At 34.8% G+C, this 13,161-nt stretch overlaps 2 protein-coding genes across 2 annotated transcripts; one reads left to right on the top strand and one right to left on the bottom strand.

The window, feature by feature from the left end:
* The first annotated feature begins 3,379 nt into the window (after positions 1–3,379).
* On the top strand, positions 3,380–6,558 carry LOC21406959 (probable receptor-like protein kinase At1g11050). Its single transcript, XM_010105607.2, has one exon. The coding sequence runs from the start codon at positions 3,392–3,394 to the stop codon at positions 5,381–5,383; it is 1,992 nt and encodes a 663-aa protein (XP_010103909.1). The 5' UTR covers positions 3,380–3,391; the 3' UTR covers positions 5,384–6,558.
* A 961-nt stretch (positions 6,559–7,519) lies between these two features.
* LOC21406958 (ATP-dependent Clp protease proteolytic subunit 6, chloroplastic) lies at positions 7,520–12,813 on the bottom strand. Its single transcript, XM_024170411.1, has 9 exons — positions 12,599–12,813; positions 12,401–12,462; positions 11,799–11,868; positions 11,178–11,379; positions 11,010–11,075; positions 10,056–10,196; positions 9,002–9,055; positions 8,140–8,232; positions 7,520–7,729 (listed from the first exon to the last, which is right to left on the bottom strand). The coding sequence occupies exons 1-9, from the start codon at positions 12,682–12,684 to the stop codon at positions 7,682–7,684; spliced, it is 822 nt and encodes a 273-aa protein (XP_024026179.1). The 5' UTR covers positions 12,685–12,813; the 3' UTR covers positions 7,520–7,681.
* Between the last annotated feature and the right edge of the window lie 348 nt (positions 12,814–13,161).

The raw sequence follows: 13,161 nt of genomic DNA, 5'->3' as shown, positions 1-13,161 counted from the left end.
GAAATTTGTGTTTTTTTTTTTTTAAATTTTTTTTAAGTTTTTCCTTTTAAACCTTTATCCGCCTATCCGGTTGTTCTAATCCACACTATTAGTTATAATAAAATAGAAAACACCCAAAAACATATACGCAAAGAGAAGGAAGATGGAAAGGAAGAAAATTTGCTCTAGAAAAGAGGAAAAAAAAAAAAAAAAGATGTAGAAGGTTGTAGAAGGCAGCAAACAGAAAGATAAAATGAGACAAAAACTTTCTAAACAGACAAAAAAAAGGACCTATAACACTTAGTCTGAAGCAAATGACCAAAACGGTAGAAATTAAGGAGACATTTGGTTCATAGATTAGAATCATATGATTAGAATTATTTTCAATTTACGTGTATTTTTTATAAAAAAAAAATACTGTAGTGAATCATGAACCATGATTCAAATAATGATTTAAATCCTCCGATTAAACATAAATCAAATGAAAAACCAGCAAAAGGCAAAATGGTCATTACACAAACAAAAAGGTAAAACAAGAAAAATACTATTTATAACACTATAATATAAACACAAAACCGTCCCTTCTTTAGTATGTGTATAATGATTAGAGTTTGTCACTTTGTTGGGTTGATGCGATGGAGATACACAATCGAAAAAAGCTTCACCCACTTTTCTTTCCTTTTTTTTTTTAATTTTAATTTTTTTTGTTCTCTCCCTATTTCTTTTTACCACGTCAACTTGAAGTAAACACATATGTAAAAACAAAAATTATATAAGACCACATGATCCAACAAAAAAAATCATACAAGACAATATGTTTAACGTGGACAACTATCGAGTGTTGAAAACTTATATACGAGAGTAAATCTATATGAACAAAAACTTCTCTAAATAAATATCAAACAAATGTTAAAATTCGGTATATATTATATTTAGAGGTTAATTTACTATTAGGTACAACATATATACTAAATTTAGTATCAAGAATAGCATCTCATTGAACAGCGTTTTTCCTTTTTCAAATGCTAAATTTTGACATTGACGCACTAATTGATATTGCATTATAGATGCTTTTTATTGTATATGAAAAGCGGGATGAATTATTAGATGTGAAGTTCATTGTGTAATGGGATAGTAGACTCTTTTTTTTTTCTTTCTAATACATTTTTATTTTTTATTTTTGAGAGATTCTTTAGTATGTCTGGTGTACCGGTAGGTTAAGTTTGTTTAACCGTTTAATATGTATACTTTTTAACTTTTACTTAATTTTATGTAAATCTAACGGACAAAAAACCTGACCCACTAATATGTTTATGTACCAGAATAGGTCCCATTTATTTTTTTTTACTGTCCAATTTTTTAGGAAGCTATAGAAACTAGAATGAAGATGAAGATTTTCATAGTGTTTTCTATATATATATATATATATATATATATATATATCTTGGAAACTAAATAATTTCATGATTAGGCAAATCACAAAAGAGTAATTGTAACCTTTATCTATTTTTCTCTTTTTTTTTTTATTCTCTTTGAACATCTGTGCTTTTAGGCCTTTTGTGTCACTCAATTGGAATGGTTGAACAGAGGAAGAAAAGAGTATGTTTTCAAAAAATAAAAATAAAAATAAAATTTCAAGCAAATTGAAAAAGAAAGAGATGTATAATATTGATAAGTAACATAATCTCTTATGTTTCTATACTGCATCTGTTTAAAATTTATAGGAACAAAGTAAAGTTCATATAGTTATTTTATTTACGTTTTAAGGCAAAAAAAAAAAAAAAAACCCTTAATATTTGGGAAAATACGTTCTAAACGAAAGTGAAAGAAAGCTAAAAAAAATTATATGATAGCCCAAACCATATATATATATAATGATGAAAAAGAAGCAAATAATATTTTATTCTTCTATTTTTCCATGACTAAAATTAGTAAAAACAAATTATAATTCATATGTAAATTTTATTTGGAAAGATGGGCTTCTTGATGGCTGTTGTGACAGATAATTTCGGCTAAAATAAACAAAACAAACAAAAAAAAATTGTAAAAAAAATTTTAAAAAAAAATTGTAAAAAAAAAGAGAAAAAATACAAGTGAAGAATAGAATGATAAATCATCAAAGTCAAATAAAAAGAGAGACAGAGAGAAAATCATGTTTAGACTAAAAAAGTGGATTTTAGTGTCAAAGAGGCTCTCGTACTATGACAAGTTTGAGAGAAATCTCAATCCCATATGTACGCCGTCTTACTCTCTAAAAGAGATGTCGTTTTCGGAATTCGAACCTTAGACCCTGAGTACAAACACAAGCGCTCCCACCACGGAAAGGCCCGATCCCATATGTTTAGACTATTTCCAAAAAAAAAAAAAAAAAAAGAGTGATAAATCATCAAATTCAAATAAAAAGAGAGTGAGAGAAATTTGTCAGAGAGAAAATCATGTTTAGACTATTTCCATATTCATTTAATGTCACTACTATATATTTTTTTTAATTGAACGTAATATAACTTAAACTTATATATGGTATTTACTATTTAATTTACAAACACAGGTGCACGTGACACTCTTTACTAGTACTTAAAAAAAAAAAAAAAAAAACTCTCACACACACACACACAAAAGATACAAAAAGTTATTTTTTTTTCAAAAAAATCAAATATCAAAATAATTTTTCCTCTTATTTTTTAATTCATCATATAAATAAATAAATAAAATAAACACCAAAAGTTAGTTAACCATGACTTTATTTTACTTTTCTCATGCTTTAAAAAAAATTACTTCTCTCATTATTTTCCTTTAACAATTTAATATAAACTTGCGTGAAAGAATTGCGACATTAGTCAACCAAACAAAACCAAAAGCACTAATTGTTCAATTATATCTTTGGAGATTTCTTAAATTAAGAGAGGATTCGTTTTTTGATTTGAATTGTGATTCATGATTTATTATAATAATTTTTTTTATAAAAATATACATAAATTAAAAATAATTCTAATCTCATAATTTTAATCTAAGAATTAAACAAGTTCTAAATACATGAACAGATTTACAAGAAAAGGGTGGAAAAAAAAAATCAACAGGACAAAAATGGCGGCCTGCAATTTATTCCTTTGACACGGCGCGTGCGGGCCACCTCCCTTGCCAGGCGCGTCCTCCTCTTTGGACACCAGTACAGCCGCCATTAACGAGGCAGGTGGTGGTTTGACTATAGGGGTGATCCCCTCCCTCCCTGATTGCAACTTCAAGACGAGAGAGACAATCCAAATCCAACATCTCTTACTCTCTCTCTCTCTCTCTCTAAAACAAACAAATCCACCCAAACTGCAATCTTTTTACAGTCACGCAAAACAAAAGATCACAAACCTAGTTCTCAACAAAAAAAAAAAAAAAAAAAAAAAAAAAAAAAAACCAGACCATGGACCTCCTTCTCTCTCTCCTCCGCCTTTCCCTTCTCTCTCCACTTTTTCTCTCATCCGCCGCCGCGCCTTCTCCGACAAACGCAACCAACGGTTCGACATGTCCGACGGAGCTCAACTACGTATCGAGAATCGCATGGAACAAAACGACTTGCCGTAACTACCAACCGCCGAAAACCAAAACCTCCACATTCGACTACACCGAAATCCCCTGTTGCCAAACGCTCTTGTCCCTCTTCGGGATAGCTCTGGCCCAGCACCTGAAGGAGACTTCCCAATTCAATCTCCCAAACACCCCCACTTCCATCTCCTGCATGAACGACTTCCAGTCCACGCTTACCTCTCTTTCTCTCTCCAAAAGCCTCTCCTTCTCAAACGACGTTGTTTTCTACTGCTTCGAGCCACAGCAGTTCGTCATGTCGAACAACACCTGCGCAAGAATCGAGACCACTCAGGATTGGGTGAGGCAGCTTGGGGAAACGACGGTGTTGGATTCTGCTTGTAGGTCTGACCTGACAATTGGGACCAACTGCGACAGCTGCGTGGCGGCCGGGACGAAGGTCCGGGCCGAGTTGACCTCCATTGACGGTAATAGCTCTCACTCCAGAGATTGTTGGTATTACACTATTCTTTATGCTGCTGGGATTGTTAATGAGTTTGGTCCCGAGAGTAATAGTGCTGTGTCTTGTATTTTTGGGTTGACTTTGGATTCCCATGTGGGGTCCACTAGTAAGATCAATGCGCCTCTTGTTTTTGGGTTAACTGGAGCTGGGATGGCTGTTTTTGTAATGTTTAGCTTGTTGGGGTTGTATCTTTGGTATGATAGGAGGTGGAGAGGAAAAAGAAGAGGAGGAGGAGGGTTTGGTATGGAGGGGGAACTGGAACAACAACAAGGGACTAGGCCTAGAGTGAGGCCGAATACGGGTTCAATTTGGTTTAAGATCGAGGAGCTGGAGAAGGCGACGGCGAATTTTTCGCAGAAGAATTTCATTGGGAGAGGCGGGTTTGGGATAGTTTACAAAGGGGTTTTGGCGGATGGGAGTGTGGTCGCGGTCAAGAGGATTGTAGAGTTGGATTTCGAAGGGGATGGAGAGTTTTGCAATGAGGTTGAGATCATTAGCAATTTGAAGCACCGGAACCTTGTTCCGCTGAGAGGGTGTTGTGTGGTTGATGGGGATGAGAATTATGAGAGGGAGAGCCAGAGGTATCTGGTTTATGATTATATGCCAAATGGGAATCTGGATGATCATTTGTTTCCTCCATCAGATGGTCGGAGTGGAGTTGAGAGGCAAAGGTTGACATGGCCTCAGAGGAAGAGTGTTATCTTGGATGTGGCAAAGGGGTTGGCATATTTGCATTACGGAGTGAAGCCGGCAATATACCACAGAGATATTAAGGCCACAAATATACTGCTGGATGCTGATATGAGAGCGAGAGTGGCAGATTTCGGACTTGCGAAGCAGAGCAAGGAAGGCCAGTCCCATCTTACAACTAGAGTGGCTGGGACTCATGGCTACTTGGCTCCTGAATATGCTCTTTATGGACAGTTGACCGAGAAGAGCGATGTTTATAGCTTCGGGGTTGTTGTTTTGGAGATCATGTGCGGAAGGAAAGCTCTCAATTTGTCATCCTCTGAGTCACCAAGAGTGTTTCTGCTCACTGATTGGGCGTGGTCATTGGTAAAAGCTGGAAGACTAGAGGAGGCTTTGGATTCTTCATTGCTGAAAGATGGGGATTCAGTAAACTCCAACCCTAGGAGCATTATGGAGAGATTTGTGATGGTTGGGATTTTGTGTGCTCATGTAATGGTGGCTTTAAGGCCTACTATTTTAGAAGCACTGAAGATGATGGAAGGAGATATTGAGGTTCCTCCAATTCCAGATAGGCCAATGCCTCTCGGGCATCCTTCGTTCTACAGTGACTTTAGTACTTTCAGCATATCTCCTGCTTTAAGCGGACCACAATTACACACCGGAGACATGCTCAGGTAATTAAAAAAAAAATCAGTGAGTTTTTTGCATATTGCCCAGAGGGATCATAAGAGGTAAGAGGCCATGTTTGCCAAAGGCCCTTCCCTGAGTTAATTTGAGGCATTTGATCAAGGCATTAAATACAGATAACACTTCATTTTGATCTCAAAACTATGAGGTCAGCATTCTAGTCTGCCAATGTAGAATAGGACTTTAGTGCCTTGTAGATAATTGCCACTGCTTGATGTTCTTGTATATATAAACAATTTGTTTTGAGGCTTGGAGTTTGTATGGCAAAATTGGAAAAACGGGAGATATGGGAACGAGGAAAATGGTATCCTTTCCATTTGCATTTAACCGGGCTTTTTACAGTGGGGAGATTCTAGGGTGGGGCGCTTTCACTGCAGCGCCCATAGGGGCCATTGATCATGGCAGTAAAAAGATTTAAATCAAACGGTTCGTCTTGGATGGTGCTGGAACCGTGCGACGATTATCTAGGATGCGACTTTACGTCCATTTTACAAGTGTCGTTTGATTTGAATCATATGGTAAGGTCAATGTTTCCACGTAGATGGAGAGGAACGGAGACCGGGTATTGAAACAACCACCTTGATATATGAAAGGCTTCTAGTTTCCTTCATCTATTGATCGAATTGTCTAGTCAGAAGTTTAGTAGAAAAAGACATTTACAAGAGCTCGATGTGATCTTGGTGCTAACTAGATAGATATTTAGCTGTTGGAAGTTTAAAGACATTGGATGGTGTTCCTTTCAATGAATGTTAAGAACTGCTTTTATGTAGTTTAGATAGCCGTTTTATTTTTAAATTGTAACAGCAAAGATTCATGCCTATGCATACCACAGGTTTATTGGAGAGTTTTAAAGCACTTCAGTGGAGATTGCTTATTTTGAAGATTCGGAATTTTTATTCCCCCTCTCTCTCTCTCTCTTAATGTAGGAGTTATGTAGTACACTGAATTATAGTATATGTATAAAAATAGAATCTCAACATATATACATTCATACAGTATACACTTACAGACACATATAAACACCCGTACAAGTATTACCTTGTTATGAAACCACAGCAGGACCTGTTGAATGTTTTTGGGGCTTCTTTTTTAAGGATACATAAACTAGAAAGATACCAGTTGTAATCGAGTAATTGGCAATGATAATACTCCTTAAATTTGTGTCTTATGGTGGCCTGAACTATTTTATTAGCAGTAAAGGTCTTTTATTATTTATTGGCACCGTATTTCCCGATTCAAAAGTTGATCAAAGAAGGGTTGTTAAATTTAACCGATATATCGATTGGCACCAAAGAAGTCGACTAGGAGGTGTAATGTCTCGACTCTTGTTGTTGGAAGATTAAAGAGCTATCAGTCGAGCGTGGGCGTTTAGTTCACGAATTTAGAACTATAATTCAGAATCATTCTCGATTTACGTGTATTTTTTATGAAAGAAAATAATGTAACGAGTTACGAACTATAATTCGAATTATGGTACGAATCCTCATACTAAATGAAAGTATGAAGGTCAATTCCTAGGATGAAGTGACAATTCGTAACCAATGAAAGAAGATCACAGCAAGCCCACAGCGGCACAATTACTTGATGTAACGATTCATTGGTTGCTTCCAACATTTGCTAGAACCGATATGTTGGCTCGGTTGACTGAGTAGTGAATCAAAACCGTGCGCTGCAACAAATCACTAAAATTGTCGACCAACACACTTGTCCTTGGAACCAACCGCCAAGCGGCCAAGCTGCCAAGTTATCCGGTGATTTAGTTTTATAAAAATTCAAGGCAGGCAAAGATTCTAAAAATGAGTGAGAGAGAAATGTTAGCATCACTCATGAGTGACCAGTAACGAGTGCATAACAAAAAGGAAGAGAAGGGCAGGACCAAGAGTTCTCAAAATAGTACTAAAATCAAACTGATTAATGGGTTCTTACTTTGCTGGAGATCCTTCAGGGTCAGATGGATAAAGCTCGTGTATAAGAATCCATTAGAGCAAAAGTAAAAAGAAAAAAAAAAAAAAAAATAAAAGGGAAAAAAAAAAAAAAAAATAAAAGGGAAAAAAAAAAAAAAAAATAAAAGGGAAAAAAAAAAAAAAAAATAAAAGGGAAAAAAAAAAAAAAAACAAATGAAATGGGAATAAAAAAAATCAAAATTTCATGTAATGGCATTTAAGGAATGGGAAGCGCTGAAAATTTAGTTCAAAGACTCTTTACACTTGATCATTGGAGCCAACCCCAAGATATTAAGTTGACAATAAAGAGTCATTTTTTGAAGACACGGAATGTTAAGAAAACCACCTAGTATTCTGTTTCCAACACACCATCAATAAGTCCAAATTCCATGGCCTGCAACAAAGGAAGAAAGAAGTATGTGATGGTTAATTGTTTGAGAAGAAAATTAAGTGATGTACTCAAGTGACTGATTGCGCAAAAGGTTTGGGGAAAAAAAAAATTCTAAACCATCTAATTGGCTACAGAAATCCAACAATCAAAGACGGATTACAAAACTTAAAATGCGCAAGACATTTTATGGCACACACGGAGTAACAAGCTCCGCTGAATATTTATTTATAATGTGTCTGACACAATCTGTTTTTCCTTTTTCATTTCTGACTCTCTTGTAAATCTGCTAATCGTTCAAAAAGTAAACAGAAAGTTGATTTGAGGATTTTTAGCAAGCATTTATATTATGGGCAATGTAGCTTTAACGACATATTAAAAGGAACAAAAATGAAGATGTCACCAAGTAAAGTTACCTCAGAAACAGATAAGAAACGATCCCTCTCAGTGTATTGTTGCACTTTCTCTATAGGTTGGCCCGTAAAAGCAGCATACATTTTGTCAACTTTCTGCATTTAGGACCAAATAGTTTTAGCATAAAATTTAAACAAGTGATGACAAACTAATTTAAGAAAACAGAAAAAGGAATCCCCATCCTGCAGCCTACAAAAGGTGATCCTTAAAATCATATAAAATGCAAAATATCAAAGACACCCTGAAAATACTAGCTGTAGAAATTTTGTAATGAATTCTTGACAATACTAAAAAAAAATCTAATATCACATTGTGAGTTTTTGAGAATAGAATACGATAATTCTCATTCATCATTCTGACTGAATTGTATAGACTTAAATAGCAAGGAAGGAAAGGATCACTTCCTGAGAATAAGCAACTAAAATAGGAAAAAAACAGAAAAACAGGAAATCGGTGATATAAAACCGGTATCCCTTTATTCTAGGTAACAAATTAAGCTAATTATTAACAGCTAATCTCTAGAAATCAGATTACAACTAATTCCTGGAAATCAGGTTGTAAATCATGGATTTCCACACACAGGGATCCCTAACTATACATTAGTGAGTTCTATTTGTGGCAGTGCAGACTGGTGCAAGGCTCTCTCTAATTTCACTATTTCAGTTTCGCTACGCAACCGGTAGCAATCAACCATAGTGCTATTCATGGAAAAGGAGTTTGCTTTCCAAACTTTGACTCGTTTAGGAAAAATACTATAGATTCATTCATCTTCTTTTCTTAAAGCAATCCAACTCAATTACATGCAATTATAATCGTCGAACAATCAAGTAATGCATGAATGTAAGTGGAGAAAAAGAGACTGACATGGCGAGATTGAACAGCTTCATTTACTTGGCGCCTCACATCTTCCACGTGACCCTACAAACAGATAATGCACAATTAACCTCTGCATTTTGGATAAATGAATCACATATTACTATTTTGACAACTTTCTTTTTTTTAACAAATAACTTTTTCAAACTTGTTACCCTGCACATATCATCACAATTTGGACCACTGCAGAACCAGTTTGGTCATTCAAGCTCATAAAGGAAGGGATGGAATAAAGTAGAAGGTCAAAGAAAATATGCTGAACATGTGGGAAGTCTCATTTTACTTGTTTGCGGGGTTAGTGGATTGAAGAACTGCATTAAGTTATAGATACGCGGACGTTCATAATTTATTTACAGCTAAAAGGATCAACTCTGCTACCTGTTTGATTAAATGTGACTAAGTTATGCTGAGGGCATACCAGAAAATGGACAAGGATCCTTTCAAAAAATAAAAAGAAGGAAAGAGGGAAAAAAAAACAGAGAGAAAAAAAAAGATAAAAAGAAGGAAAGAGAAAAAAAAAAAAAAAAGAAAAAGAAAAAAGAAGAAGGAAAGAAAAGAAAGGAAAAAGATGAAGAAAATGGACAAGGAAAATAGTTGAACCTTCTTCTCTCACCCCAGCTCCCACCCACAACTACAAAGAGAATAAGGTGGAGACAATAATCTTTTAACAACAAATTACAAGTTGGTTTAATACTAGTACATGCATGCGGAACCAAAAAAATAAAAATAACATTATAGAATGTATAATCACGCCCCTGCTATCTAAATAAGTCTGTGCTGAAGCCACATTATACATTATCTTTCTTTCTGGCCTTATTTATTTAGGCTTTAATAAGATGACGCTAAAAGGAATAACAAACACATCGATATCAAAACTTTGTCTTGTTTACCAAGTATCACCACTATTTCTATGGCCTGCAACGGTAAAGGAAGGTGAGACAAGATTGTTTTGTAATATTTTTTTCCTAAGCATCTATATGATTTTTTTTTTGATAAGAAACTCGGAACTTTATTGATATCAAAATCAAAAAAAGTCGGTTCATACCCCACATCCACTCTGTGGTTGATGTATCATAATACGTGCATTTGGCATCGAATATCGCATTCCCTTTTCTCCACCAGCAAGAAGAAGAGCTCCTTGGCTTGCAGCTACCCCAAAACATACTGTGCCAACCTTAGGCTTTATCTGATAACAAAAGAAATCATGTAATGCAAACATAAGATAAGTGTCATGACAAACAGTTGTTCCCTCTGGAAAAATGGACAAGGATCATCCTTCAAGAGAATAAGCGAGAGATTAGTTTATCAGAAAATAAATCATTCTTCAAGACCCACACATCAAAAGTTGCAGTGTGATTAGTTTAATCATTGTTCATAGTTCAATGATCCACACATCGAAACCAGAGAATATTCAAGCATTGTTCAAAGTTCAATGACCCACACATCAAAAGTTCCAGTGTGCTTACTTTATCAGAAGTCATAACAGAGATTAATACTAATTCTTGAGTGCCGACATGATGCCACGGATAGGGGGTGGAAGAAAAATGAAAGCTCACACTGCAATGATACTGATCATTTTTTTTTTCCATATTTAAGGATATAAATCATAAATATATGTGCTACAGACTAAAAATGAAATGATCCCCAACGAAAACTAAAAGAGGAGTTGATGAAATTAATGTATTTGGATCTAAAAACATAAATTCGAACCATGATGTCAAAGTAATTATTTTCAAAGAGTCTGATAAATACTCTTCATTTCAAGTCATTGGAGGCCATAATTTACAAGGCATAAGTATGTATACATTTCAAAGATATAACACACTGCCGTACTATGATTCAAACTTGTGCCCTCATTCTTTTAAGATGTTTCGAGAACTTCAACAGGGCAAAACAGAATGGAATGAAAGAGGAAAGAAAAGAGGCAACTCTTTAACTCATCTAGAAAGGAAAAAAATAGAAAGAAACTCTTGAAAACTGAAACATTACATCATCTTACCCAAGACATGCAATCATAAATTGCCAAGACAGAGTATGTACTTCCACCAGGGCAATTCAAATACACCTGCAGGCACAAGACAATTTATTCTGTAAAGCAACTACCAGAGAATATATGTGATAATGGAAATAGGATAAAGCCAAATAGAAAACAATAATATAAACACACCAGAATATCGGCATCCTCATCAATAGTTGCCAGTGTCACAAGCTGCGATATGACTCGTTGGGCCACCTGCGAGTTCACGGGCTGCCCTATGAAGATTATCCGGTTCCTTAGTAATACAGTCGAGAGATCTAAAGGTCCAACTGGGGTCATCACTGCAGGCATAATGGGAGGATTTCCTTTTTTGGCTTCTATAGCACCATAACTATAACATATATCCCGCGTTAATAACTAAAATCAACTAAAAAGTCATATAGAAAAGCAGACACAATGGAGCACATTTGAAACTTTAGAAGCAGCAATAAAACTAGGTAACTGCATCGCTACCGACTCAGTTCTTTAACATTTGCAAGTTTTTCTTTCTTTCATATAGCAATATCAAGAAAATCAAAAGGGATATCAGTAATAATTACATTATAAATCGTGTTTCGATAATATATATAACTTTTTAAAGTTTTTATGTCACATAGATATAAAATAGAGGGTTGCTAAAGTAACTCTCTACTACTAGATAATACACCTCAAGAGAAACACACTCCCCAAGAAAGTATCAGTTTAAAACCAATGCAACACCAAAAGAAGTCAACAGCATGATATTAAGCAAAAAAACACAAGTAAAAACACCTTGTACTGCTATCAAGAAAATCCGTCTCATCAAGCTTTAGAGGAGATACAGATGTCTTACTCGATAACCCTGCAACATTCACCCAAAAAGAAATACGAAAAAAAAATAAATAAATAAAAAAAAAAATCAGCCACTTTCTAGTTTTACAGCATAGAAAACCGCTACCCCATAAGCCAACATTGTCTTTATTCTCAAATCAAAATATCTCACTTTTGGCTTATAAACATATCTCCAAGACCGTAACATAATCGTGAATTAAACTAAAATTAGGAGCATCAGACTCCGACAAATTCCACCCATTCCAAGAGCAATTGCTGAAAGAAAAAAGAATTGGGTATACAAATTTCATGAAATTAAAACTGATTTTCTACAGTATTTCAGCTTCATTCTCAGAGCAAAAACATCTCAACCCATGTGGGTTATAAGTTATAACTACATATCCATTAACTTAACAAAATTAAATTGAAATTGAAATAAGAAATATTAAGGAAGAATTACTCATAAAAGAACAAAAAAGTTTACAAATTTCATCGAAAGAAAGATGAAATTCTTCGGTACTCTAAAAGGAGCACAAAAAAATAAAAAAATAAAAACAAAATACCAGCTGGTGAAAAATGGCCATACGGAGTGGACAAAGCGGAGACTGTGGAGCTCGTTGGGTTTCTGCAGAATAACACAAAAGGTTGTTTAATGGCCGAAACTTGTTAATATATATATACAAGGATATTACAAAGGAAAAATAGACACAAATTCGAAAGTGAATTATGTGGGTGTGAATATGGAAATGGGTCATTTTTACCTGGGAGAATTCAGAAGAAGTGAGGAGGTTCTGTTGCGAGAAGCAACTGAGAAGCTCAATGGAAAAGAGAAAGCTAATGCTACCATTTCGTAGGCTTAGAGAGAGATTATTTTAGGCGAGAGAGATTGTAAGTGAAGGAAGTCTCGCTGCGAGAGAAATTATTTTTTGAAACGGGCGAGAGATTATTTTAGGCATTTTCATTATGGATAATTTCAATTTGGTATCCTACACACCTAGGAACTCAAAACAATCGTTAAGTGGTTTAGATCCCTAGGAACTCAAAACAATCGTTTAGTGGTTTAGATCTCATTTATTTCATCAATTTGAGTTTAAAATTTAAGTTTTATTACAGTAAAAAATTATCATAAATAGTCATATTTAACTTTTTTGTTACAGTAAAAAAGCTCTTACATAAACTCACATATCAACTCGAGTCAGTAAACTAAACGGGCCCTTAGTTTAGTAATACTGTAGATTTTGAAAAAATTACTTTTACTGTGCTAAAATAAGAAGCAGCTGTTACAAAAAGTAACTGAGTGTTTGGTAAATTATAATTATAGTAG

The sequence above is a fragment of the Morus notabilis genome, unplaced genomic scaffold (genome assembly GCF_000414095.1).
Source record: "Morus notabilis unplaced genomic scaffold, ASM41409v2 Scaffold165, whole genome shotgun sequence".
Taxonomy (NCBI): Eukaryota; Viridiplantae; Streptophyta; class Magnoliopsida; order Rosales; family Moraceae; genus Morus; species Morus notabilis.
Note: the sequence above shows the minus strand (reverse complement) of the source record. Positions and strands in the feature narration are given on the sequence as shown.

What these genes read in the sequence shown, in the direction of transcription:
- LOC21406959 (XM_010105607.2), top strand. Translation starts at nt 3,392, where the DNA reads ATGGACCTCCTTCTCTCTCTCCTCCGCCTTTCCCTTCTCTCTCCACTT.
- LOC21406958 (XM_024170411.1), bottom strand. Translation starts at nt 12,684, where the DNA reads ATGGTAGCATTAGCTTTCTCTTTTCCATTGAGCTTCTCAGTTGCTTCT. An exon ending in CTTCTTCTGAATTCTCCCAG is followed by an intron (nt 12,463 to 12,598) that starts GTAAAAATGACC and finishes GTTATTCTGCAG; the next exon opens with AAACCCAACGAGCTCCACAG. An exon ending in AAGCTGTTCAATCTCGCCAT is followed by an intron (nt 8,233 to 9,001) that starts GTCAGTCTCTTT and finishes TCCTAAATGCAG; the next exon opens with AAAGTTGACAAAATGTATGC.